The sequence below is a fragment of the Ochotona princeps genome, chromosome 27 (genome assembly GCF_030435755.1).
Source record: "Ochotona princeps isolate mOchPri1 chromosome 27, mOchPri1.hap1, whole genome shotgun sequence".
NCBI lineage: Eukaryota > Metazoa > Chordata > Mammalia > Lagomorpha > Ochotonidae > Ochotona > Ochotona princeps.
The window spans coordinates 17,242,690-17,268,297 of record NC_080858.1 but is presented as its reverse complement, the minus strand read 5'-3'; the positions used below and the strand labels follow the sequence as shown (position 1 = coordinate 17,268,297).

The 25,608-nt window shown below is 47.4% G+C and overlaps 1 protein-coding gene across 1 annotated transcript; it reads left to right on the top strand.

Annotated features, from left to right (window-relative positions):
• Positions 1-1,230: 1,230 nt before the first annotated feature.
• Positions 1,231-17,175, top strand: EMP1 (epithelial membrane protein 1). The gene is made up of 6 exons (XM_004592577.2): positions 1,231-1,289; positions 2,231-2,428; positions 14,313-14,426; positions 15,890-15,983; positions 16,088-16,228; positions 16,946-17,175. Exons 3-6 carry the CDS (start codon positions 14,349-14,351, stop codon positions 17,107-17,109), a joined length of 477 nt encoding a protein of 158 aa, XP_004592634.2. The 5' UTR covers positions 1,231-1,289; positions 2,231-2,428; positions 14,313-14,348; the 3' UTR covers positions 17,110-17,175.
• The last annotated feature ends 8,433 nt before the right edge of the window (positions 17,176-25,608 follow it).

The following is a 25,608-nucleotide window of genomic DNA, read 5'->3' as shown; positions in this document are numbered from 1 at the left end:
TTAAAGATTTATTTTTATTGGAAAGGCAGATTTTATAGAGATAAGGAGATACAGAGAGAGAAAAATCTTCTGTCCAATGGTTCACTCCCCAAGTGACTGCAGCAGTCGGAGCTGAGTTGATCTTAAGCCAGGAGCCAAGATCTTCTTCTGGGTCTCATATATGCATGCAGAGCCCCAAGGCTTTGGGTCATCCTCCACTGCTTTCCCAGGTCACAAGCAGGGAGCTGGATGAGAATTATAGCAGCTGGGACACGAGCCAGTGCCCAATGGGCATCCCAGTGCATGCAAGGTGAGGATTCAGCCACCCTAACAGTGTGGTGGCTGGGTGAATTCCATCATCTCCCTAAAATATTCTGTGGCTCCAGGTCTTTCTTTACAAAAATGCAGTCAGAAAGCACACACTTTAGCACCCGAGAGCTCCCTGCTTGGTGCCTAGCACTCCCTTATCCGCTGCTGGGGAAAGGGAGTTGCAAACTGGCAGGAAACCTTGCAAGGTGAAAAGCGAAAGACCCTAAGAGTTGGTCATGACCAGGCAGATTGCAGCAAGACAGAATGTGCCTTCGGACATCCTGAAGGGGTCCCTGCTCGCCCTGCTCTTAGCTCATTGCTGGGGGTGCATCATTATCAAATGATGATGGGACAGAGGGAGGTGAAGAACCGAAGGGATCGTTGGCCCCACGGTCAGTTTTTGATGAAAAGTCCATTTTCTTATCGTTGCAGGGATAGAATGCAGTTTTGGAAGACCTACTGTCTCATCATTGTGAGAGTGTGTGTTGTTTGTATATTTGTGTGACCTTTTGGCGTTTTCTCCAGTCTCTCCAGAAAACATGGTTTATTTCCAGTTGAAATATCTCTTCTCCTAAGAATCAAACTAATGTAGATTTGTTGGAGAAAATTTGGAGAATGCAGAAATAGGGCCCAAAGAAACTAGTTTTACCACCTCTTCTGATCATTTTTGGTGAAGAGCTACCAGATCATTTGCTATTTTGACATATGTTCAGTTCTATGACCTAAAGCTCTGAGTAGGGCCCTGTGAAGGCTTGCTTGCAGTAAATATTTGCTGAATGAATGAATAATTATAAAGCGCACTGTGAAGGGAACTGGGTGGTCCAGATGTGGCAGAGAGCCACAGACATACAATTGCTTGGGTCTAGATGTCCTGTATCTAACCTGCTACTGCTCATGACTTTCTGTCTTTGGATGAGTCTCTGCTTCTCTGGGCTGTTTCTTTTTCAGAAAAGTCATCACTGAAGCTGAGATTGAGTGCTCTGTGCATTGGTGTAGGCCAGGTATGTGGACATTTATTTCTCTTTTATGGCTCCATGACGTATATTCCTGCTGTCTCATTTTATACACAAGGAAATGGGTATGGAGAGGTTAAGAGGTTAGCACAGAGGCACACAGCCGACAAGTCGAAAGCTGGTCATGAACTAAAGCCTGGGGCTCCTCCCCTGCCTGGACTGTGGGATTAAGTGACTTTGAAGGCCCCTCCCCGCACAGGGATCTGAGTGACAGAGGAATGGTTTGGGGGGGCAGGGGCTAGGCTCAAGAAAGTCAATTTTGGAACAAGGTCCATCTAATTGTGGAGCTCCTGAGCAAAGCTTTCAACTGGAAGGCTTTTTCCTGGAGCGTGGATGGTCTATAGGGCACCAATGGAGCATAATTGAAGACCAGGCATTGTCTGCCCTTCCATTAGTGCCCTGTCACTCAGAGGTGGGGCCACAAGGCTCTTGGTGGGAGTTCTTTTGCTTCCAGGGCCTCACTAAACTGCCACTCACAGGACAGTGCCCAAGGGTCAGGCAGCGATGCCAATAAGAGATCCATCAGATGATTGCCGACCATGAGCAGTCACTGATGCATTTGATGAGGGAGGAAGAAGGGGAATGCAGGCTGATGATTAGCTAGGGTTGCAATTAGCAGAGGACTGTCCTTGCTGCCCGCCACCCACCGACCCCCTGAGGCTTATGTTTTAGCTTCATGTCCATGGTAACCAAGTCTGCTTTCTGGGCAGGAGGAATGGGCTTCAGTAAACAGACCTATTTGTGTGACTTCTATTACTCATTTGAAGCAGTGTCACTCCCTTTTCCACTGTGGTCTGAGTCTCTGAGTCAGACGGAGCCTACAACAGGGTTCTCTGAACTGATGGCTCACTCCCAGCCACTCTTGACTGACTGCCAACTTAGCAGGGCGTAGCTTACCAACAAATCTTTTTTTTTTTTTTTTAAGCCAGACTGATTCATAGAAACTCCTTTAAAACACCAGTGAGAAGAAGCCGCCCAGGACACACCCCAGCTCACCAGCCGAGGAAACTTATAACCTCAGGAGGCAGGGCCCTCCCCTCACTGCAGTCGCACACCTCCAGTGGAGCAGACCGGGCAGCCACCAGCTCCTGCTTACTCCGGCCACCTCCGTTGCTGGGTCCCCCAAGGTAGGACAGCTCCTAATGCTGTGGCCACACTTCTTCTTCTAACTTTGCATCTTGTTTTTTCTCCTGTTTATTGTTTTTTCTATGATCTGTAAGAGTCAAATTCTTGTGACTTGCAGCTAACAGTAGAGACTGGGGTCCCTTTTCCATAAAGATCAGAAAAATATATGTTGAGGAGAGGAGTCAGTGGGACATTGCCAGGATTGAGCTCTGCTCACATGATGCAGTGATTAGGTGCCTGCTCTGAACGTGTGGACCGAGTGGGGACTTTGGAATGAGCTGGGGAAGGATATTCTTTACAGAGAAAACACTGCATACCTGGGGAGTGACACTGTAAACTTGCCACATGCTGTCTCCAGCGGATTCACATAGCTTCAGGACTTGAATTGTTCCTCCGCTGGTTGCTTGATTGTCCTGTGGGTAGATGGTTTTGGATGCTGGTGGGCACATACCTGATTTATGGTATACCCTTGTCATCGGCTGCTACTGCTGTTCCACTTACTCCTTCACTTCTGTGTCAGTGGAAGTATTGTATTCGTTTTTTTTTCTCCTTGGGGATTGGGTTGTTTAAGAAAACCGTTAGAGAAAGAGAGGGGAAGAGGAAAGTGGAATTTTAAATAAAATGTGGGAGGGGTTCAACCGAAGGAGGCTGGTGTGGTGGCAGGCTCCCTTCTCAGCCAGTTGTGGAGGCTAGGGGAAGGCAGAGGGGCGGCAAGGGGCGGCTGGATCCACAGCAGAGGGTGGGGCGGGAAAAGGCAGTTTGTTCCTGTAAAAAAATGTTGAATGTCTCTCTCGCTTTCAACCCAGAGAAAGCCTCATTTTAGGGCTGAGCGAAAAGAGGGCAGATCCAAAGAGAGGCAGGGATTTTTTTTTAAGTGCATATGAAATTTGTCAGCGTGGACAGGAATGGCTCTTGGGATCCAGCTCTTTCTCATTTCACTCTCCCTCCAAAACACGCTGGTGCCAACGCCAACATGCACACTAATCTCCAAAGGGAATCTGGAGGCGCAAAGGGTACCTTTGCTCTGTGCTTTTGTTTTTCTTTAAGGTTGGCATTTTGGTTGAATGTCTAACAGAGGTGTGGCCCATTTCAACATAGATATGGGTGTATTTTTCTCCCCACGTCAACAAGACGAGGAGCATGGCAGGACTCGGCTTGTCTGATGAAGCGAGGTATTTCCCTCAGAAATGTGGGACGTTGGGAAGCAATTTTTAAATGCAACGAGCCTGCGTGTTGAGCAGGCAGCACACCTTTAAAACGGCCCCTGAGGGATGGTTAAGTAGGAGCAAGGGCGAACTGCAAGAGCCAGGAACTCCCACATGTTGGTGATGTCCAGATCACGGGGACGTGTGTTAGGGAAACCAGTATTGAATGAATACTTATGGTATCTTATGAGGATAATACAGAACTTATTTTAGTTCTGCACAGGTTAAAACTAACAAGCAATGTTTTTTACTAACACTGATGATTCTTGGAGCATAATCCATCATGACTTGAGTCCTTTGTGGTGTCTGGTACAATAGTGCAACTTCATATCGGGGGAAAGAGGCTGTATTCTAGAGTTCACAGGGCATTCCGCAAAATGCTGTTCTGATTCCTATGTTCTGCTCTTCCTTCCAAAGGTAGTAGGCAAGTCCCTTCGTGGTGTGAGTTTCGCTGGCTCTCAGCCTCTCGTCTTTGACGACACTGAGCTGGGAGGTTATTTTTTTCCACTCTCAGAAGCAGATCAGATTCCATGCAGAATCTGAAGAATGGGGTGGGAGCAGAATGCTGTCCACAGCTGCAGGACATCCGCTCGGGTGCCCTGGCCGGGATGGTGAGAGGTGGGGAGAATCCAGATTTCAAATCGTGTGGGGGTGCTACGCTGTCCTGGGAGTTGGCCCGAGGCCATGAAAGACCGAACTAGTCCAGATCACATCCTTAGACTGGCAGAGACACTGGGAGGAAGGGACAGACAAATCCTTTGCAGAGCTCAGGAGCTCTGTACTGGGGCTGTCTCAGCTTTCCCCACTTCTAGCCCCTAGTCTTGGGAGGGGGAACACGGACCCACTTGGCTTGCTGCGGGTGACCCCAGGAATTTTGGCTTGGCTGGGATTCCGGAGGGCTTGTGGAGGAGGGTGCCCTTGGGACAGATGGCTGCAAGATGGCCACAGAGAGAAACACAAGACCCTTCCAGCCTTCCTTTTGTTCTATTAGAACTCTAAATTCAGGAGGGATCTTGGTGGGGGTAGGTGGACTCATTTGTTCTCCTTTTGTGTACAGAAGTCTAATTTTCCTACCCTACTGGACAGCTGGAACCTTATAGCTCCTTAACACTTTTGTACAGGGAAGGACAGTGCCTCCTCGGAGGTGCCTCTGTGCGCACCCCTCCCACCCCTTGCTGGACAGCTCTATGTCTTGGCATTCCGTAGGCTGAGCAAAATTCACTTTCTCAAGACTTCCCGGTCTAGAGGCCTCAAGTGACCCAGCAAGTATCTATTCTGGTTTTCTCATTGCTCAACCCCAATCTCTATATCCTGTAAATATCTAAGCCTTTTTTTTTTTAAATTAACGAACTCAGTAGGTCTTCATTGTATTGTTTTGTTTTATTCTTGGCCTTTGGTTCAGAAAGAACACTTTTTGAAGCTCCACAGTTGTGCCCGTGGTTGACCACACCCCGTGAGCTGATCATCAGGGGTCTCGTTTCCTAAACACACGAACGCAGTCCCTTCTTGAACCTCGCCTGTACACCTCTGCAGCTGTGACCAAGGCTAAGCCAACTGATTCCTTCTTCATGGCCGTTGCTCCTGGTGGTCTCCAAGGCCTCTGTTATTCTGAAAGTCTAAGGTCACACCATTCCTATTTGGAGAAGTCTGTCAGACGCGTGCCTACTCCTATTTAATCCAAAACTATTGGAAAAGTGAGAGGAGGCTGCCTGTGGCATCCAAGTGGGTTTACATAGAGGATGCCTGGCCGGCAGGTGCCTTGTGGGATCAGGCAGCCTGCCCTGTCCCATCCCTTTGGCATGGCATTCTCACAACTCGCCTTCAGATGGAGTGGGCACTCCCCCCGGTCCCTGGGAGATAAAGAAGAGATCTGACTAACAAAACATGCCAGGTGCCGACCTGGGTAAGAAGGGGCAGGCTCTCCATGCCTGTTAGGATGGCGCCTGCAGGAAGGACTTCACAGGAAATGAAATCAGACCCAGGGAGACACTGAGCGGATCGAAGAAAGAAGCTTCTATCTGTTCTCAAGGAAGGAGATCCTGAAGGATGAAAATGTTCTGTGCAGGTGTGGATGGAAACCAGGGAGGGATAGATCCAGAGAAGGGGAGGGAGGGTGTGAGGAAGATAGGAAGGGCGTCAGGGAGAGCAGGTGGAGGTTAGGAGACAAGCCAATGCCTGAAGACAGGAGGGTGGGGTTTCCATCACTAGCTCTTTTCCCTCCTGTTGGGGGAACCACCCACCCTCCGTGTCTCGGGACAGTCCTGAGGTCAGAATTCAGTTTCTCGTGCCCCAGGAAGAATATTGAGCTTCTCCGGCCACCTGGGATGTTTCAGTGTGGTCATTGTGCCCATGAAACCGTTGGAGTTTCCACTGAGTGTTTGTGCCAACAGGGCAGCAACCTGTTGCTCCCCACCACCCTGGTGTCTCCTCACTCAGAAGGTCAGAGGTGCGCTAAGAGCAGGAGGGAGCCTGATTAGGAGACCCCATGTGCCTGCCAGGGTGGTGGTGGGGTTGCAGGAAAAGGGGAATCGGAACACTAGAATTTGGGGTAGGCGGTGGCATACAAAGCTGAAACCTGCAGAACAGGTTCTCTGGGCTTTGGTGCGGAGGGCACCCTTGGGCCAGGGTGGGGTCTGGGACTGAATGGGAAGCTGGTTGCTCCTTGTTTTTGGCAACCATACAAGGATGATTGTGCAGAGTAGGCTCCTTGGGGACGTGACAGGAGTCCTTTGCTTTGACTGGTGGTACTGTGTGGAGGGGCTGTATTCTCTGACTATCCTGGAAGGCAGAATAGTTTTGGTGGAAGTTCTGGAACTTTCAGCAACAGACAGGAGAGACAGAAATCGTGCCAGACTGGAGGAGCCTGTCTAGAAGATGAGAGACAATGGCTTCCCTGCTGACCGGGCTTCACCTCGGACACAGGCATTTCCTTCTTCGTCAAGGGGCTGAGCTGAATGACTTCTGAACCCTGAAACAGTCAATTGTCTTAAACCCAGAACCCGAGCCCTCAGCCCTCCCAGGGGCTCAGCTCTACCGCCATCTACTGTTGGGCCCGCCTAAGTGCCTCAGGGCCCTGCCACACCTTGAGTTTCTGCCTCCTCCTTCGGCAGTAGCAGATGGTAACTGGGCTTCCGGCTTTGCCCAAGGGACACTTAGGGAGTGATCGCTGGAGCAGCTGCAGTCTGGGGGCGGGGGTTGGGTTTAGCCTCTGGGCCCCCAGGTCTGGCCCAAGCCTTTGTAGATGTGGCCAGATCCGCCCCCTCGCCTGGACACAGGGGAGGACTTGTGGAAATAAGGGAGGGGAGCTGCTTCCCGTGCGAGCATTTGCAAAAACAATATTCCTGCTGCTTTTTTGCCTGTAGTGTCGTGTTTGGATCTCAGATTCAGCTCGAGCAGTTGAAAGCCCATGTCACCTGCCTGGGCTTTTCATTTGACACGAAGGACAGAGGCCCTGGCTCAGTGTCGAGCATGGCCGTTCACTCCTCCTGCTCACCCTCCAGGGCTGGCAGGTCACGTAGGAAGAGATGGAGTCAAGGACTGGAACCTGGAACCGGTGCTCTTCATCACGTGGTCTTGAGGAGTCTCCAGCTAGAGAAGCTAATTGATGTTTTTCCAAGTCAGCAGTTAGAGGCAGACTTTTCATAACATTCTTGTTCTTCTTCCTTCGCTCCCTCCATCTTTCCCTCTCGCTCCTTCTCCAGCCCCACCCCTGGCTCCTCATCCCTAACTGTGTGAGAGTACAGCTAGTCTACACCAGCCCGGATAAACACTGCCATTTCTGCAGTGCTCCCTGCCCCACCCCTTACCCCACACCTCCCAGTAGGGGTCGGTGTAGCCCCTTCCCCCGAGTGACCATGGCAAGCATCTGTATTTCCCCCGGAATGTGACAGTCTCTGCTTTCTCTTGGCTGCATGACTATGAATGTTTCTTCAAATCATGGAAGCTGCAGTGTTCCTAAAAACATCACGCCTTACACACTTAGAGTGGGGAGCTGTGTGAAGTGCTTGCTATCCCTAAGGCAGGAGGAAATGGTTCCTCAGGATCCTTTTCCTCCTCTATTTCCATGGAGAAATAAATACCCCTTCTCCTGACCCCTGCTGAGCATGGAGAAGCACACTAGCACAGGACAGCAGTGAGACTGGTCACTGCTCATCCATCTGAGAGAAGCACATCCAAGACCCTTCCCCTTAGCCTGCCTTCCAGCCCAGCCTTAGCCTCCTTCAGGAGCATCCTCTGTGGCTCTCCCACAAGGAAGTGTTTCCTTCTCTTTTTGCTTGTTGTATTTTGTTAACCCAAATGATCCTCCATGATAAACAAACACACAAAGAGCCACCCAACAAAAGCATGTGATGGTCCCAACACATAGAGGACTACAAGGCTTCCATGCCACCCTGCAGGGGCCCCAGGAAGAGGCAGCGTGAGTTTTGGGTGTCACCCCTGTTGCAGAGACAGGGCCTGACTCATGGAGCTCACATGACCCAGAGCGGCGCCTTTCTCTCTTCTGCTTGCCTGGGAGGAAGCCCAGTGTCTTTGATCAGATGGTGTGAGAAAGCCTTTTTCTAAGTTTGCAGCTGTCCAGAGACAGGGGAGAATGTCACTGTTGGAAAATCACGAGCCGATGAAAAGACAGAGGCGTGTCTAGCAGTAGAGCAGTCCCAGGGCTGTGTTATGACTTGATTGAGGTTTAGGGGTTGAAGGTGAGGGCCACCAGAGGGAATTTACTGGGCTAGGGAGTTTTGCCCTAAACCAGCCTTCCTAGAAAAAGAGGAGTAGGGAGTCTAGTTGGGATCCTGTTGAGAAGAAGCAGGACTTTGAACAGCCGTCAGTGGAGTACGTGCAGGTGTAGTGGCAGGAGGATTTTCCTAGTTGAAGGTCTTGCAGGCAGTGAGCAGCTATAATAGGAGGCATTTACCCACAGCTCTATGATGTCTGCTTCCTAGTTCATGAGTTTCATATGCTGGGGAGAGTTTTACAAGTCCCTCTTCAGTTCACATGTTTTCTGAAGCACAGAGGTAGATAGAAAAGTTGTATCTGCAAATAAGTGTTTAGAAATCTAAGATCTTTCGATTGCATTCATGTAGTTCCTCTTGGAAAAAGGGCAGCATATGCATGTCTGTGCCCTTGTGTGTTCAAACATCCAAGATACTGAGCAAATGGCTCTGTTTATATAGATATTAATATGGAAACATAGCAAGTTTTCTTACCTAATACATACTCACACTTAATACATAGTGGTAGTAATATATTAAATAACTTAATAATATGGGAATAAAGCTTATTTGCAAAAAAAATCATTTTGAATTTTGTGTTTATAAACACTTTAGTCAATTTGGACATTGATACTTTTTCCATACAAAAGAAATGTTACCTTCTTTCATTGGTTTGTTCATTGACATTATATGTTTACTGTACATCATAGACAAACACTTGAACCATTATCTCCTGTTTCCAATTAGCAGGAATTTGGTTTGCAGTAGAGGCAGGATTCAATCCCAAGCCATGCCTTGATATGGAATGCTTAACCCACTGCACCACAGTGTCTGCTCCCAACATTGGTTTTAATAAGGAGCTACATGAAGGGAGGAGCTTAGTAGGGAAACGGGTGGAGGCCAAACTATGCATCTGAGAAGACTGAGAGAAGATAGGATTTGTACTTGACTGAAAAGAACTTAATAGGCATTACTACAGGAAGAAGCCCCAAACAAGGTGTTTATTATATGGAAATGAAGGTCTTTACATTGCAAGAGCCAGTGTGAGGGATTTGGAGCCTCTTTTCTGGTCTGTGTTGTGGTGGGGGGGCTATTTGGAGGTTTTGAGTGGAGGAGTGATATGGTCAGGTAACTCAGGTGTGGTACAGAGGCTAGATCAAAGGGGGATGCATCAGGGAGAGGATTGCACAGTGGGGGCTAGTACTCAGGACCAGGCTGAGTTGGACAGTCAGAATACAGGTGGGAAGTGAGACTTGGAGGGGGAAGTGATGGAGTTCGAACCTGTGACTTGACTATGGGATGATGGAAAAGGAGAGAAGTGGGCAGCTGGCCAGCATGGCTCTTCTCTCCCCAGAGAAGCCTTGGGTTGTCTCCTGGGGATTGAGGAGCCTGGCTCTAGCAGGGCAGCCATGTACTTCTTGGAGAGCCCTCTGTGTGATCTCACCCCTTCTGTCTGGGAGGATATCACCCCCTCTCACATGAGGCTAGGGAATCTGAGCTCTATGATACTCCTGAACTATTCATAGAATCCGCAACCCTGGCTCTTGCTAATTCAGTGACTTAAGTCCTACAGTTCCTGCCACTTGCTGTGCGCAAGTGCATTTTTCTCGCGTGTTGTTCCCAGTGATGGTGCTGGAGACCATTTTTATAGGCCACTCCCTGTAGGAGTTCAGTAAACGCATACAGACTCCAGGGAGGGAAGGGAAGTCACCTGGTCCCTCGCCTGGCAATCAGGGAGCCAAGCATGCAAATCTGAACATGCCACTGTGGTGGTGCGCAGCATCTCTCGGGAAGTAGTTACCCTCCAACAACAGAAGGGCTTCCCACAGCAGCCTGGCTGCTTTCCTCAGTGCTCAGAGTCCTCTAATCCTGGGTGGGTGTCAGGGAATCAATGAAGATTCAGGAGGATAACGGCACCTACAGAAGATGGTCATCTCCTACCATGTTTCTCCTGCCCCTTCCCTGTTCATTAGTCACATAGAGCTGCAATCATCAGTAATTTGAGTCCTCAAGGTCATTTTTACTAACTGTAATAAAACTCCTGTGAATAAAGAATTTCAGATATGGGATCACCTGTGGTTGTGAGGCTCTCATTAGAGATAGGAACATATAGAGACCATGGCTGTCGCATGGCCCAGGCATTGTGGGAAGGAAAGAAGAAACATGGCCAGAAGCCAGAGATGACAGGTGTGGGAAAGGAACTGGCAGGCTTATCCATCAGGTTGGAAACGAGAGCACAGGCCTGAGTGGGCCTGAGTGTCTAATTCTACTTTCTGCTAGCAGTCACCCCTCTTTAGAGACAGCGCTCAGGTTTTTCTGTTTCCTACCCAGTTCCTGAGCACCCCTGTGCCAGGAGGCTTGGTTTGGAAAGTGAGGCGAAGGGGTAAGTTCCTGCTGTGCCTTCCATGGGTAGTCAGCTGATGCCCCACCCTGTAAGAACACTTTGAATTCCCTAGCTTGGAGTCCCAGGCCTGAGAGTCCCAGCACTGCAGATAATGCTGCTGCTTGGGGGCATTCCCAACAAGTGTCAACTTGCTTTGGGACTGTCCAGTGCACCAGATTCTCTGCAGAACTAGTGTTGCACTTAAGTGGTCAGCATCCCAGCACTATCATTTGCTGCCTCCTTGTTTGAGCTACCCAGTTAGGACTGAAGGCGTGCTTTCCATTGTAAAGAGGCACTTACAGCATTTATAGAGGTATGAGGGAGATGTCTATTATTATTTTAGTGAAATAAATATACTGTTAAGAAAGTTGAAACAGCCAATACTTCCGGTGATAGAAATGCCCAAGAATCTTTTCTTAGTGCTTTTAAATTAGACCAGATACCCACAGGGGCTGGGATGGAGACTGTTTGCAAGCTGTGCCACCATGGATGGGTAGATCACCACGTCTGTAGAGCGTGGGACCTTCTGTTGTCTATATCCATTCTACTCTGCTATTTGGTAGGATCCCACAGACTCATCCAGTAGGTATCAGGGGTCTCTGCCCTGCAGATAGGGTGACTAGGAATGACTCAGCAGCAACACTTAAGAAAAATTAGATCATTCCTTTTCCAAATGTGTTGAGTGACAGCCATGGAAAATCATGGAAACACCACTAAGCTAACGATGGATGACACTGATAATACCTGACAAATTTGGGACAGTGGAAAGATGAAGTTAAAGTATTATGCAATAGCTCCAGCTAAACAACTTCTACTTCTGACTGCAGCCAAAGCAGAGAGAATTGTGTACAGTAAAAGCACTAACTAATCCAAAACATGTTGCTTCTTTTCATGGTAGAAAGACACAGTACAATCACAAAACTCCAAGATGAAAGGGTTGCTTTTAGGCTTTATTTCTCCACCCACTCCTCCAGCCTGCAATGGGTGGGGAATAATGACCAGGTGGGGCTTGGCTTAGATCAGACGTGAGGTCGGGGCCAGCAGCTCACATGCCCCGGGGTTGTGGTGGGGGTTCCGATGGAGAGGCCTTAGTGGAGATGCAGTGAGAGGGGTCATTCAAGTGGAGACTGAATGCCAGTGGAAGGAAGTCAGGCTGTACTAGAGGGGTTTTCAAAGCAGTGCAAGGAGCCAGGACAAGCTACCAAATCCCTCAGAGCCTGTTGGGAAGGGAACTCGTAGTGTTTCCTGGTACTTATGTAAGTAGCCTCCCGAGGTGTATTCTAGCTGGCTCTTGGCCCCCTTAATGAATTCCCACTCTCAGAAGCAGTAGGTTTGTAAATTTGAAGCCCAAGCAACAAGACAGTCACTTGAAGTGCCCGAGGAGGATTCAACCTAAATACTGGTTACATAATATTCAAAAGACCTTGTTGTCAGTTTCTTTCTTTGCCTGGACAGAGCAAGAAGATGGCGATGGAGTGATGGTGGAGGTTTGGGGTCTCAGGAGGATGGGCTGAGAAGAGTGTCCTTTCTCCTGGCCGCTCCCGGGCTGTGTTCCTAGGCCTTTCTCTGCTCACGAGAGAAGGGTTAGACTGATCATTTCTGAGGGGACAAAGATGGGTTTATGTACACCGTCTTGTGAGATGCGCAGCAGGTGGCTTCCTCCTTGTGCTTCACAGAGCAAAGCCTGGTGACTGAGTAGCTGGGTGGTATTGGGAGCAGCTACCTGTGCTCATGGATGAAAACTAGTGATAATAACTGTGACCAGAGAAGCCCCACTAGTAGTGCCTGCTTTGCATGTGCCAGGTACTGAGCTGGGTATTCTCCATATATGATCCAATTCAACACCTGCACTTCCCCTACGATTCATACAGGAGATGAAAACACAGGTCAAATACTAATTCTAACTCAATCTGGTTCTGATTTACAGACCTTTTCTCACTGTGTATTAAATTCAAGCAGAAAATTGGGGAGGTATGCAGACACATGAGAAAAGCAAAAATGAACTTGAATGTGCAGGGTGGTTACTAATAGCAGCCATGAAAGCTCCAAGCTCTCCCAATCTGCCAGGGCTATAGGATCAACTTTACCACTTTTGTCACTGGACACATTCTTTAAAAATAGCCTGGGTTGGTGGGGTGTGCCCAGATGGGGAAGGGCTTGTTGGTGAGCATCAAGCTGTACAATGGAAGCCAGAGCCTTGCTGGAAGAACAAGGCATGCTGGTGTATGTTAGATCATTCTAGATTTTGAGTGCCTGATAGGGAAAGCAAGAGGAGATAAAAGGCACCTGAAGTGTTGGAATGATGCTGTCAGTATGCTGTAATAATACCTACGCGGCATGAAAGTGGCTCAGATGTACTCCAAAGCATCAATTACATGAGGTGGTGTGAGAGAGAAGAGGGGGACCTGCAGGATGATTCCAGCTGCCTCCTCCCCACAAGGCTGAGGTCATCCACTCATCCACCTGGCTAGGGCCAAGTCACCTCCAGCCCTGCCATTTTCATGTGCCTTTCAGCTGCCCTGCATTGTAGCTGTGTGGGTCATGACCAAGTGCTCCTTCTGTGGCCCACATCAATCCGAATGGCCTCCCAATGTGCCTCGCTCATCCTGCCTTTACAACCTGCAGTTCTGATCAGTGAGTTACCAGACTGCTAAAATGATGGCTAGCGTGCCTCGTTGGTCCATACACATCTTAGTCTGTATTAGTTCCAGTGTCCCAGCCACACGCCCCACCTTTGCCTGCCTTCTGTGTCAGGTCCTGAGGGACTGGCATTCCTGCAGCTGTCATGCACATGTAGAAAGTGACACTTGATGGTACTCAAGCTGTACACTCCTGGTGATCTAGAACTGTCGCACTGGGCTGTGGTGTGCATGACCCTTGTCCCAGATGGAGAGCGGCTTCCCTGCCCCAAGGCACCCACAGCCCAAAGGCTCAGGTGTAATAATAGTAGTCTGTAGTGTTCAATCAGGAGTGATTGGACCATTAAACTGTAATTAGGTTGTTGTAATTATTGAATACCAAACAGCATTATAATAATAAAAGTTGTGTCTCACATTTTATATCACACCTGGGATCAAATTAGTAGCCTGTTCAGGGTATGGGCATTGAGTAATAGCTGCTATTCTGAAAAAGCCTTCACTGCTATTAAAATCGCTGGCTGAGCAGTTGGATGGAAGGAGCCTGGGCACTTCCCTAGTGGAAAATGGAAGTTCGTCTGACACTGTTTCACAGAAACCTGGAAATTACACGCTATTAAAACAAAACCAAAACACAAAAAAACCGAAGCCCTGTTTTTGGATTCTAAAACACTAACATATAGCATGGTAATAATTGCTATAAAAGTAATAGGTTACATTAGAGAAATGAACATATAACTCCCTGAGAAGAAACAGAATTACATTTAGATGTATGTAAATAGATGAATATGGATGTGGGCATATTAGAAGTGAGGTGGACCAAGGTGGTTTTCAGGGATTTATAATGGAATTGTGAAGGTTTTTATTGTAACATTAAGTTCACCCTTGTGGAAGAGAGAATCATCTTATTGCACGTCAGTAAACTTTTGTGTTCCTGTCTGTTTTCTTTGCAGAACTTTCTTCTCTCACAAGTGACCAAGCAAGGCACGATGTTGGTGTTACTGGCTGCCATCTTTGTGGTCCACATCGCCACCTGTGTTATGCTCTTTGTTTCGACCATCGCCAATGTGAGTTGTGTCCTTCTGCTGAGGAATTTGCTGAATATTTACAGAAAGAGCTGCCAAAGATGCTTAAGCCGCACCCTTTACCCCCGTGAGGACATCTGGCTTAGCTCTGGGAAAACATACACTTCACACACGCTCTCACTTCTGACTACCAAATAATGAGATGACGGAAGCAAATGTTCATGGAGGGATCACGCCACGGGCTGTGGCTGTTCAGAGGCCACAGGATATTAGTGTCCAGAAAAGGACTGGTAGATAGATGGAGAGTGGGTGGTGGGAGAGTGCATTCCAGGTAGGAGAGCAAGCTCTGTTGAGAGACAAGGACAGCCTTGTGGCTGATACAGTGTCCCTTCCTTTAGGAACCAGTAAGTAGGATGGAAAGGAAAGGAAAGAGAGCCTTTGATTGTCAGACCTATGAATTCAGTAGCATGGGTCTACTGGATTCAGTCATTGCCAGATTAACCTGGTGCTACAGAACTAAAAGAAAATACCAAAAATACCCTACAGAGGTAGCCACATGTGTTTCTGTCTGAACTTTGGGCTGCTCTGACCTCTAGTGGTAGTTAATAATGCCCAATTTGCTTTTCTTTTCCTGGCTGCTGGGGCAGGTGGTAATGGGATGGGGGGGTTGGAGAGAAAAAAATACGGAAAAAAATCACCTTGGACTTAAAAAATGTAAGTCCCCAATTACTAAGGGGATAAATGATGGTTCCGAGTTTGTTTAGATCCCTGCTAGAGTTAAACCATAAGTGGTTTTTGAATCAGAGAGAAACATTGCTTAGCAAAGGATGGGTGTGCTCCTAAGCAAGGCTAATTTAACCCTAACTGAGATAAGACACTACCCTGCCCATGAGGCCTCCCGGGGATTTTGTGATTTCGCCATTCTATTTGCCAACATTATGTGTCTCCGGATAAGAAGCCGGATAAACTTCTTCAAAGTCTGTGAGTGGATGCCAGCGCACCCCCATCTGTGAATTATCAGCCGCTAATCTAGGGCCTGGCACGCAGTTGTGTGTTGAGTGAAGAACGGGTAGTTGCATGTCGATGCCTCTGCTCTGTGTGTGAGCATGCACGTGCATGAGGTAACAGCACCTGCCTGGCTCTTCTCTTCCAGAGCAGGACTTGCTTCCCTCAGGTTGGGCAGGAAGGGTGCTGGCTCAGAGTGAGCCTGCGGGAGTACCTTTGGTCACCCTTTCACATTCAGCTGTTCTCGCTGCACTGTTTCACTCTGAAACGACCGTGCCTCAGTGATGGTCAAAGTCCGACCCATCTGTTCAGAGGGAAATCTGACCACTCAGACTCAGAAATGGGAAGCCCAAAGAAGTTTGAGGATTTTATTCTTTCAGTCTTTTATTTGTTGGGATGTAACTGATGAAGATTTAGTAAACCAATTTTCTGTTTTCTCTGTTTCCCTTTACAACAGCGAGTCCATTTCTAATCAATGTTTTGTGTCCTTCTGGTTTTAGGTCTGGGTGGTTGCAAATTCAATGAACTCATCCGTAGGTCTCTGGAAAAACTGTACCAGTGGTGACTGCGTAGGCCTGACATATGGCGGTGAAGGTACATGTAACAACAGCATGTGAGGCTGACGTGGGTGGTCATGGTGGGGATCCGTGTCTCCTGGTGTGTCTAACACCCTCGCTCTCCCTGTTCTGTGTTCATAGGTGCCATCAAGGCGGTACAGGCCTTCATGATCCTCTCCATCATCTTCTCTGTCATCTCCCTCCTCACCTTTGTGTTCCAGCTCTTCACCTTGGAGAAGGGAAATCGCTTCTTCCTGACAGGGGCCACCATGCTGGTGTGCTGTGAGTATTTCTGGGGCAGGCTTGGTACACAGAGCAGATGTTGCTGAGGGACGCTACCTTGGCAGTGCCTAGTGACACATGCAGGTTAGCACATGGCTTAGTGATCTTGCCTTGTGCACTCTTCTCCTCTGGTAATTTGTTCCCGTGTGGAGAACTGTGGATGGATGCTTGGATGAAGACCCCTCACCTGCTTCACTGTCTAAAACAAGTGTTCTTGGGCAGCTACCAAGCAGCTGGGGCCCGTTGCTAGCCATTATCTACACAAAGGTTGAAAAAAGCAGGAAGATGGGAGTCCTCGTACAGACAGGAGCATTGCCACAGTGCCCCCGAATGTCTGCCTTTGCATCCTGCTGCCGTTCCTCCCCTGTACACCCCATGTGGTGGGAGCCCATATTCCTTTATATCCCTGAGTAGCCTGCCTAGGTAGGCTGGGGTTCAGGCAAGGAAACTGGTATCAAGGAGGACCTGTGTTTTACTCTGACCAGCTCAGTTATGAGCCCCCAGCCATCTTGAATTCATTGGTATAACCCCAAGCTCAATCTAGAGCAAATCAGCTGGACTCCTATTCAGGGACCATTTGCAGAGTTTATTTCCTGATTGCCAATGAGGGAGGTAAGATGTTTTAACAATTATAAAAGGCTTTTCTTGACTTTGAAGTCAAACAAGCAAAAATTTTAAAATAATGAAAGCCTAACAATGTGTTTTCCCCTTCTGCAGGGCTGTGTATTTTGATCGGAGCCTCCATCTACACTAACCGTTATGCCAACAGGGACATCTCTAGTGGTGGTCAACATCATGGCTATTCCTTCATCCTGACCTGGATCTGCTTCTGTTTTTCCTTTGTTGTTGGTGTTCTCTACTTGGTCCTGAGAAAGAAATAAGGCTGAACAAGTGTATGGGGACCTGGGGGGTGGGGAGGAGGAAGCAGTCGGATCTGGGAGGGAAGTGGAAGTCATGCAGGAAAAATGAGTGGGGGGGGAGGGGAAGAGAAGGGGGGTGGAGAAGCCCAAACCCAAACTCTGGCTGGGAAATTGTCTACTGTCAAGCCCCAGCTCGTGGGAGCATGTGCTTGGTAAGGACATCGTGCGGGCCAGAGAGCCTCCCTCCAGTCACCAGACTTGGCCTCTGTGGTTCTTAGTTACACACACCACCTGGGGCCCATCAGCTGCCGCGCCACTGGCTCTACTTCCAAGGGTGCATTCTGGGTCACGCACTGAGGTCCTGCAAACCTACTGCACCAAGTTCAAATAGCGGTACAAGTTCTGGCAAGAGCACCTCTCGTCTTTGTGCTGAATGCGTGAAACCTGGAAGCTATTCCGCACTCCAGTTCAAAAGCAAAACGTCACATTACAGTCTGCAGTGATGGAAAGGCCAAAAGACGCTTTTGGCCAGAGAGCCATTGGCTTATTATTTTTTAAGAACAGGCATTTATTTAGCTTTGTAAAATTCAGTGGCATTTGTGACAAAACGGGGAAAGAGAGATAATTTAAAAGGCCAAATTGATAGGATTAGCTAAACCAATACCAAGAACTTTTCACCATGGAAGGCCTGGGTGATGATCAGAGCCCAGACCAGACTTCACACATACCTGTCCTTTGTGGATATCTCTCGCTGTGAACTTTTCTAGACCCCTTGCTTCAAAGCCAGCTCTTTTAGAATTCCTCGAGCCAATTGCAGCCAATTCCGTGGTGAAGGCACTGCACAAACTAAGTGCCAAGGGGCAGTCTTGCCATAGTGCTCTATTAGGGTTATGTTTTTAGGATTCCCCTCAATGCCATTGATGTCTCTTGTAAGTCTATAATGGGAGAGAGGTGGACACATCCCCTTGTTACAGGATTCTGTTACCCTTCCTCTATGTGGTGAACTCCTGAGGTTGCCTTGTCTAGTTATCCATATTGGGAATCAAAGCTTGAAGGCTCAGGGGGCAGCTCTAGCTGTGCCACACGACAGTGTTCACCTCTCAGAGATCTTTCCTACTCTGTTTTAACAGGGGAGGCATTGCACTTTGGGAAATTGATTAAAAACAAACAAACCAAAACCGAACAATAGATCCTTGGGTGAAGGGTGCTATGTAATTGCGACGTATTAATCATATAATATTTCAGTCACAAGAAGAACAGAGTGCCTGCCCCAAGCAAAATGAGAAAATCCCATGAGATCAGTTAAAAAAATGTAGGTGATGGGCAGATATTTCCTTTTTCTTCTTACAGCAAAAACTCTGTGGTGCCCAGTGGGATGGTAGCCGAACCATCTGGGCCTACAGAAGCATGTCTAAACAGGGCTTGGAAGTAGTAAGTCATTCTTGGTTAGGCAGGCATTGTCCTGCCCTGGGGCAGCTGTTTGAAATCATCTCAGATTCTGCTTTGAGGGTGTTTTGAGGAAGACATTTCCTTGGTTACCCGGAGAAGATCTGCCCCTGGGGAGAATCTGAAGCATCTTGCCTCTTTTTCTCCAGCTTTCTCCTGTATGCTTCTTACAGACCTTTGTTTCTTTGGGAAGTTATTACACCATAACTGCTGGTATTTATGTAAAGGGACTATTACTATTATGTAAAGGGACATTTTCTTTATGTTTATTCTGGTTAAGGGAATGTTGAGGAAAGGCCACGAAATTACTTGGGCTGTAGTAGAGAGAGTGGCCAGCAAAAATCTGTGGGAGACTGAACTTTATCATTTTGATTTCATTATCAAATGGCTGTAGTGCAGCCACATTCTGTTTAGTACAGAAGCATATTTACGTATTAAAAGTATTGAAAAATTAGTTTTGTTTTGTTAAAAAGTTGAACCATGACCGAACTAACCATACATTCCCTTGTCTTTTACTTTTTTCTTCTGTGATATTTATATCTCATGTAATTTGCATTACTTTGGTGGGGTGTTCTAGTACTGTATTTGGCTTCTTCGTTAATAGATTGTTTCTTATACTATAATTGTAAATATTTTGATACAAATGTTTATAACTCGAGGGATATTAAAAACAGATTCTGATTCCCTTCACAGTGTGTGGGTGTTTTCTTTTCTTTAGAAAAATATGGATAATAGCAATGCGCCCCTAATGAGTTGTCTTTCAGTTTTCTTTGGATAATTTGACATTGATTTGAGTCATTAAGCTACTATCTTATGATAACTTAAGCTTTGCTACAATAATTCATAAAGCTGAAAGTTATTCAATATAGTTTTATCTTGCAGTAATAAAACAATTCTGACAAAAACATGAGACTTCATCATCTAATCTGTTAGAGATTATGTTCTTAAGTCAGTATGGCATATGCTATTAAGAAAAGGGATTCTTATAAAGTTTCCTTGAAATACCAAGTTCCGCTAAAGTGTCTTCAAAATAGAAACTGATTTATAAAGGTGTGCAACACGCACATTGCAGGGGTTGTTCATTAATGCACAGAGGCCTCCCTGCATGGGCTTCATGAGTGAAAGAAGCGTCACTGCTTTCGGTGGGCAGTAAGGTCTGGCAAGAGCAGTCCGAGAGCAGGAGAGAGACTGTGCAACCCAGGGTCGAGTCAGCATGATATGAATGGTCTCAGTGGCAGCAGGTAATCTTTTGGTCCTGGAAGGCCTTGAATAAGACAGCTCTGCAGGGTAATGTACCAAATGGAAAATGAGATTTCAACATGTTTTATTATTTTAAAAAATTTATTTTTATTGTAAAGTATACACATAGGAGGAGAGACAGAGAGGAAGATCTTCCATCTCATGGTTCACTCCCCAAGTGGCCGCAACAGCTGGAGCTGAGTCAATCCAAAGCCAGGGGCCAAGAGCTTTTTCTGGGTCTCCCACACAAGTGCAGGATCCCAAGGCTTTGGGCTGTTCTCGACTGCTTTCCCAGGCCGCAAGCAGGGAGCTGGATGGAAGTGGGGCCACTGGGATTAGAACCGGCGCCCATATGGGATCCTGGCACATGCAATCCGAGGACTTTAGCCGTTATGCTATTGTGCTGGGCCCTCAGCATATTTTAAATCAATGCATGAAACTGCATTGATTTCTGATAACTTCTAGAGGCCTCAATCATATCTTACATTGTGTATGAGATACCAGCATGAAAATTCTTGTACTAGGTGGAGGAATCCACCATGGGGGAGGGCACGGGGAAGGGTTGGGGAATCCCAGAGCCTATGAAACTGTGTCACATAATGCAACGTAATAAAAAAAAAAATTCTTGCACCTTCCCTTTGCTCTCCTGGGGCACTTTACCTCCTGTTTAACACTCAGTCATGGATCAAACCTCCTGACTCTCCCTCTGTGCCTTCCCCAGTGAGTTGGTAGTTGCTTAGTCAGCATCTCCAGCGAACTCCCAGTACTAGCCATGGTATATTCTCTTGCCAAAGTTACTGTTTCCTCTTGAAACCCTGGCCAGCATTGTGCCCTGTCTGAGATGCTGGCATCCCATCTGGGTGGTAGATTGCATCCTGCTGCTCCACTTCTGATCAAGCTGCATGCTGGATGCCTGGGGAAAGTAGTACAAGGTGCCTCAAGTACCTGGAACTCTGCCATTCATGTTGAAGTCTTGGATGAAGCTCCTGGTTTCTGGCTTTGGCCCACAGAGTGAAGAAGTAGGCAGTCTGTGTATGTCTCTCTCTGTCTTGCTGTAATTCTGACTTTCAAATAAATAAATTAAAAAAAAACCCTGGTGACTAAGGATGAAATTTCTTCAGAATCAATGTGCTGTATGCATACTGAAAGACATTTGATTGGTTCAGGTGAGGATTCAGGAGGCCGGTCTCACATCTGTGGCTGGAGGGCTGAGCATTCTGGAGCAGACTCAGGAGAGGAGTGATTCATTCACAGTGCACAACTCCGAGGGTGCGTGGAGGTCAGGAAGGATGGGTACTGATTGAGGAGATTGAGGAAAAGGGGTTGTGAAGTCCGACCTGGTGCTATTGCTGTAAGAGGAATTGTGGGGTTCACTTCTGGCCAGTAAGACATGTATTGATAAGTTTGCAGGATGCTGGCTGGCACACCTAGATGCAAGAGGAATAGGAGATGACCCAAATTTGTATCCCATCTTCCTCCAGCTTAGACTGTATCTTGGGGAGGCTCTGCAGGGGAATAAAGGACATGAGAGCACCCAGCCTGGGGGAGCTGGGGAGGGGAAAACAGATTTTGAGGTCTTCAACCCTTCCACATAGCCCTGTTCCACCCCATGGGCCCTGTGGATTCAACCTCTACTGTACCTGTTACTAGGCAACCTTGCCCCAAATTCCGCTCCTTTTTCCCAAACCTGCATCGTCTTCCATGTGGGAAACTGCAGGTAAGAACCATTCCAACAGTCTCTGCTTTTAAGTGCAGTTTCCCCAACTGGCCCGTTAGTGTGGATGTCAGGGAGAGCAAGGAGGATGGTTGTGTCAAGGTGCAGGCCATGAAACAGCCAGAAAGCAGCAGGAGATGTCCACGTGTGCATTCTCAGGGTACGCTCAAACTCAGTCTTCTGGTGGCCTGTAAATGAGCCCTCACTTTTCAGTGACTGCCTACGCAGGGCAACCGAGGGACTCAGTCACACCTTGAACAAAGTGGGAGAGGAGGTGAAGAGCAGCATCCCAGGCTCCCCCCAATTTAGCAATGAATTGGTTCCAAAAGCGGGTTGTTTGGAACTTGGAATGCGTCTTTCCACAGGGACAGTTCAGACTTATTTTACTTACGCTATCCATGAAGGAGACTTCTGTAATTAATGTAGAGGTGTAATAATCATGGAACATGTTTTCCATAAGAAATGAGTTAGTCTGAATTCTGGAACCTAGTGCTCCCTGCTGTCCCTGAAGACCCTTTGCAGAAAGAAGAGGAAATGGGGCTGACTGAATTTGGGGTGAAAGCGTGGGTCCCATTCCAAAGACAGAGCTGCCTCCAAGCACGGCAATGGCTTTTCCCTGGTCACATTCGTAATTTACCCCTTTGTGTGGGACCAAGTGATGTCCAGCATGACTGTGGATATACCTGTATATGGAAATCGAATTTTGTAAATTCAGTATTCTTAAAATGGGGTTTTCTTTTTTAAATCTTGAAGTCCAAAATCAATCTTAATTCTTTCACTTGTATTAGCAGGTCAATGGCTCAATTTCCATTTACCTAAGAGCCTTGAATGACTCAGTTCCTTAGTGACTTTCAGGCTTTGGGGACTTATGAAATGTTACTCTTAAATTTGATCTGAATATTTTAAATTTTATCTTATAAAGTGTATATACAGAATAATGTGTTTATAATCTTGAAGGAATAGAATGGAAATTGGTTCAGGTGGTTAGAATTTTGCAGGGGTTCTTGAGTAGCGAGGGGTTATAAAAGTTTGAGAATTCTAGTACTGGGTTTCTTGAGTGAATTAGTTTACACTCATCGATCTGACATTTAGTCACTGTTTTTTCAGTGAAACATTAAAGCCATTCTTGCAGTAATACTTAAATTCAGATTTCTTAAGGCAAGGCACGAAATTTACTTCAACGGAGCCTACTGGAACTGACTGCTAATTTCCTCCCCAGAGTAATTAAAATTCTTTACTTCTCATTGTAGTTAATAATTGGCAGAGCCCCCGGAAAGATGGAGAAGAAATACATGCCGACAATTATTAAGTGTTCACTTTAAGGTCCTTTCAGCTCTCCCCCTCCCAGTTCCCTGGATCTTTCTCTGCCCTCATTCCTCAGCGACTCTCCTATACAGGAGGATGAGCGCCACCTTGCCCTCCTGAGCTAACACCTGCCACCACTAGTTTTTTTTTTTTTTTAAAGATTTATTTTATTTTTATTACAAAGTCAGATATACTGAGAGGAGGAGAGATAGAGAGGAAGTGGAGCTGCCAGGATTAGAACCAGCGGCCATATGGGATCAAGGCAAGGACTTTAGCCACTAGGCCACGCTGCCGAGCCCCCACTAGTTTTTTTTTAAGATTTATTTTATTTTAATTACAAAGATATACAGAGAGAAGGAGAGGTAGAGAGGAAGATCTTCCGTCCAATGATTCACTCCCCAAGTGAGTGCAATGGCCAGTGCTGTGCCAATCCGGAGCCAGGAGCCAGGAACTTACTCCAGGTCTCCCACACGGGTGCAGGGTCCCAAAGCATTGGGCCATCCTCAACTGCTTTCCCAGGCCACAAGCAGGGAGCTGGATGAGAAGTGGAGCTGCCGGGATTAGAACTGGCGCCCATATGGGTTCCCAGTGCGTTCAAAGTGAAGACTTTAGCCACTAGGCCATGCCGCCAGGCCCCACCACTAGTTAAAATCACATGCTGTCTTGCCACTTTTGGGGGAGCTCCACAGAATTTCTTGTCTCCCTGGATCTTTAACTTCCCTCTTGTTTTTCTGGAAATTTTCTCTTGTGGATAACATGCTTAATGTTGATGGCAGCTTCAGGAAAAAAAGCAAAAGCCTCTCCCCTATTTCCCTTTCTCCTCTGATACCTTCCCTCTTGCCGCCTCCGCCTCCTTGTAGGCAGATGTCTTGAGCCTTTGTCTGCCAGGTTCCATCCCGCTGTTTGTGGAGCCCAAGGGAGGAGCACAGAGGCCTCCACCCTAGCTGTCTGCATGATTATAGGATTAGATGGATGAGCTGGTCAGTGAAATGCTTCCACTATGATAAGTATGCCTAGAAGGACGTGATCCAGTTTAAAACAGTTCTGGGGTAAAGGTGGCTTCGCTGGGGTACCAGGTGCTGGGCCTCTAGATTACAGCCTGTCCGCCTCATGGTTCACTTCTCCGCTCCACCCAAAATCTGCATCTTGACTCAGTCCAGCTTCCTGGATCCAAATCCACTTGAACCCACTGGATTTCTCCCTGTCTGCTTCCTTTTGTCCTCCGTCTTGGGAAATAACTCCCTCCGTCCTCCGCAGCCAGCTTGGAGTCGTGGGCCAGAAACTCAGGTGTCATTCGTAGTTCCCACTTTTTCCTTATTTTTCACAATTAGCGAAGGCGTCTTGTTGACCTCTCCCCAGAGTTTCTAGACTCTCCCTTTCTTTCCACTCCCTTTGCTATGATTTCAGTTGAGAGTTTTATTAATGTTTATTTAGTCACATAGGTTCCTAAGAATTTACTGCTGTAATTCATTTTCCATTCTTGCCAAGAAATTGTGTTCCTAAAATGCAAATAAGGTCACACCATTTCCCTGCTTTTAACCCTTCCTTGGGTCCTTCCATGTTGTTGAGGATAAAATTCAGAGTGCTGAACTGGTCTGCAGCAAGTTTTGTTTCCTATGTGCTCTCTATACTGGATCCAGAACCTATAAGGTACTTCAAAAACTTTGTGGAAAATGAAATCAAAAGATAAAGTTCACTTTGGGGCAAAAGCAATTGAAATTCATGCATAGTTTTTTCATCGTATGCATTTTCCACCAACTTTCTGAAGACCCTGTACTGCTGGCACTATGTCTGTGAGTGCCTGCCCACATGCTGTGAATTCTTCCCGAGAGTCCTGGGGTCTGGTTTCTGCCTCTAAGAAGACAGCACATTCATTATCCCTGAAAGGAGACCCTGACTGCCCCGTGCTCCGGGGCGGGAGGGCCATTGCCAAGGCAGACACCACACCTGCTGCCTATTTCAGCATTGCACTCCTCAAACTGCTTTAATTAGAGCTCACCTGGGGCTTCTCTAGCTAGACTGAGTTCCCAAGGGCAGGGAGCTCACAGCTCACTCCCAGACCCTCAGCGTTCAGCACCATGCCTGGCATCTGGCAGCTGTTCAGCCCAACACTATGGGACATCCCAGGGAAGGTGCTGGGGCAGGATGTGATGGGTGGCAGTGCTGCTCTGCTGTGTTGCAGCCTACCCACGGGCAGGGGGCTGTGGGGCTGTGGGGCCATGGGAGCGTGGCGTTGGAGCAGACAGGTGATTCCAATGTAGATGAAGACCCTGGATGCAGAGAGGGGGAGGAGCGATACCATTAGGGGAGTGATCTGGGAGGACAGATGGTTCCAATGTAGTCCGAGAGCTGGGGAGCTGGGAACGGGAGAAAGATCTCTCTAGGTAAGTGACTTTTTGTTTTTTAAAACTGGTTTTCAAGATTAATTTATTTGAAAGTAGAATTATAGTTTATGTGAAAGTCAGAATTACAGAGAAGTGGAAGAGACAAAGGAAAAGAAAGTGTGAGCTTCCATCTGTTGCTTGACTCTCCTGGTAACTGCAATGGCCGGCACTGAGCCAGCTCAAAACCAGGAGGCCGGAGCTTCATTTGGATCTCTCATGTAAGTGGCAGGGACCCAAGAACCTGGGTCATCTGCTGCTCGTTTCCTAGGCCATTAAATTGATCAGAAATGGAGCAGCTAGGACTTGAACCCGTGTCCATATGAGATGCCAGCATTTGATTGTCTTATGCACTCAGCCACAACACCAACCTCAGTGGTTCTTAATGTTGCTGGAGTTGTTAAATTTAACGAAAGCCGTCCATGTTAGAGCAGT

What these genes read in the sequence shown, in the direction of transcription:
- EMP1 (XM_004592577.2), top strand. Translation starts at nt 14,349, where the DNA reads ATGTTGGTGTTACTGGCTGCCATCTTTGTGGTCCACATCGCCACCTGT. An exon ending in TTGTTTCGACCATCGCCAAT is followed by an intron (nt 14,427 to 15,889) that starts GTGAGTTGTGTC and finishes TTCTGGTTTTAG; the next exon opens with GTCTGGGTGGTTGCAAATTC. An exon ending in GGCCACCATGCTGGTGTGCT is followed by an intron (nt 16,229 to 16,945) that starts GTGAGTATTTCT and finishes CCCCTTCTGCAG; the next exon opens with GGCTGTGTATTTTGATCGGA.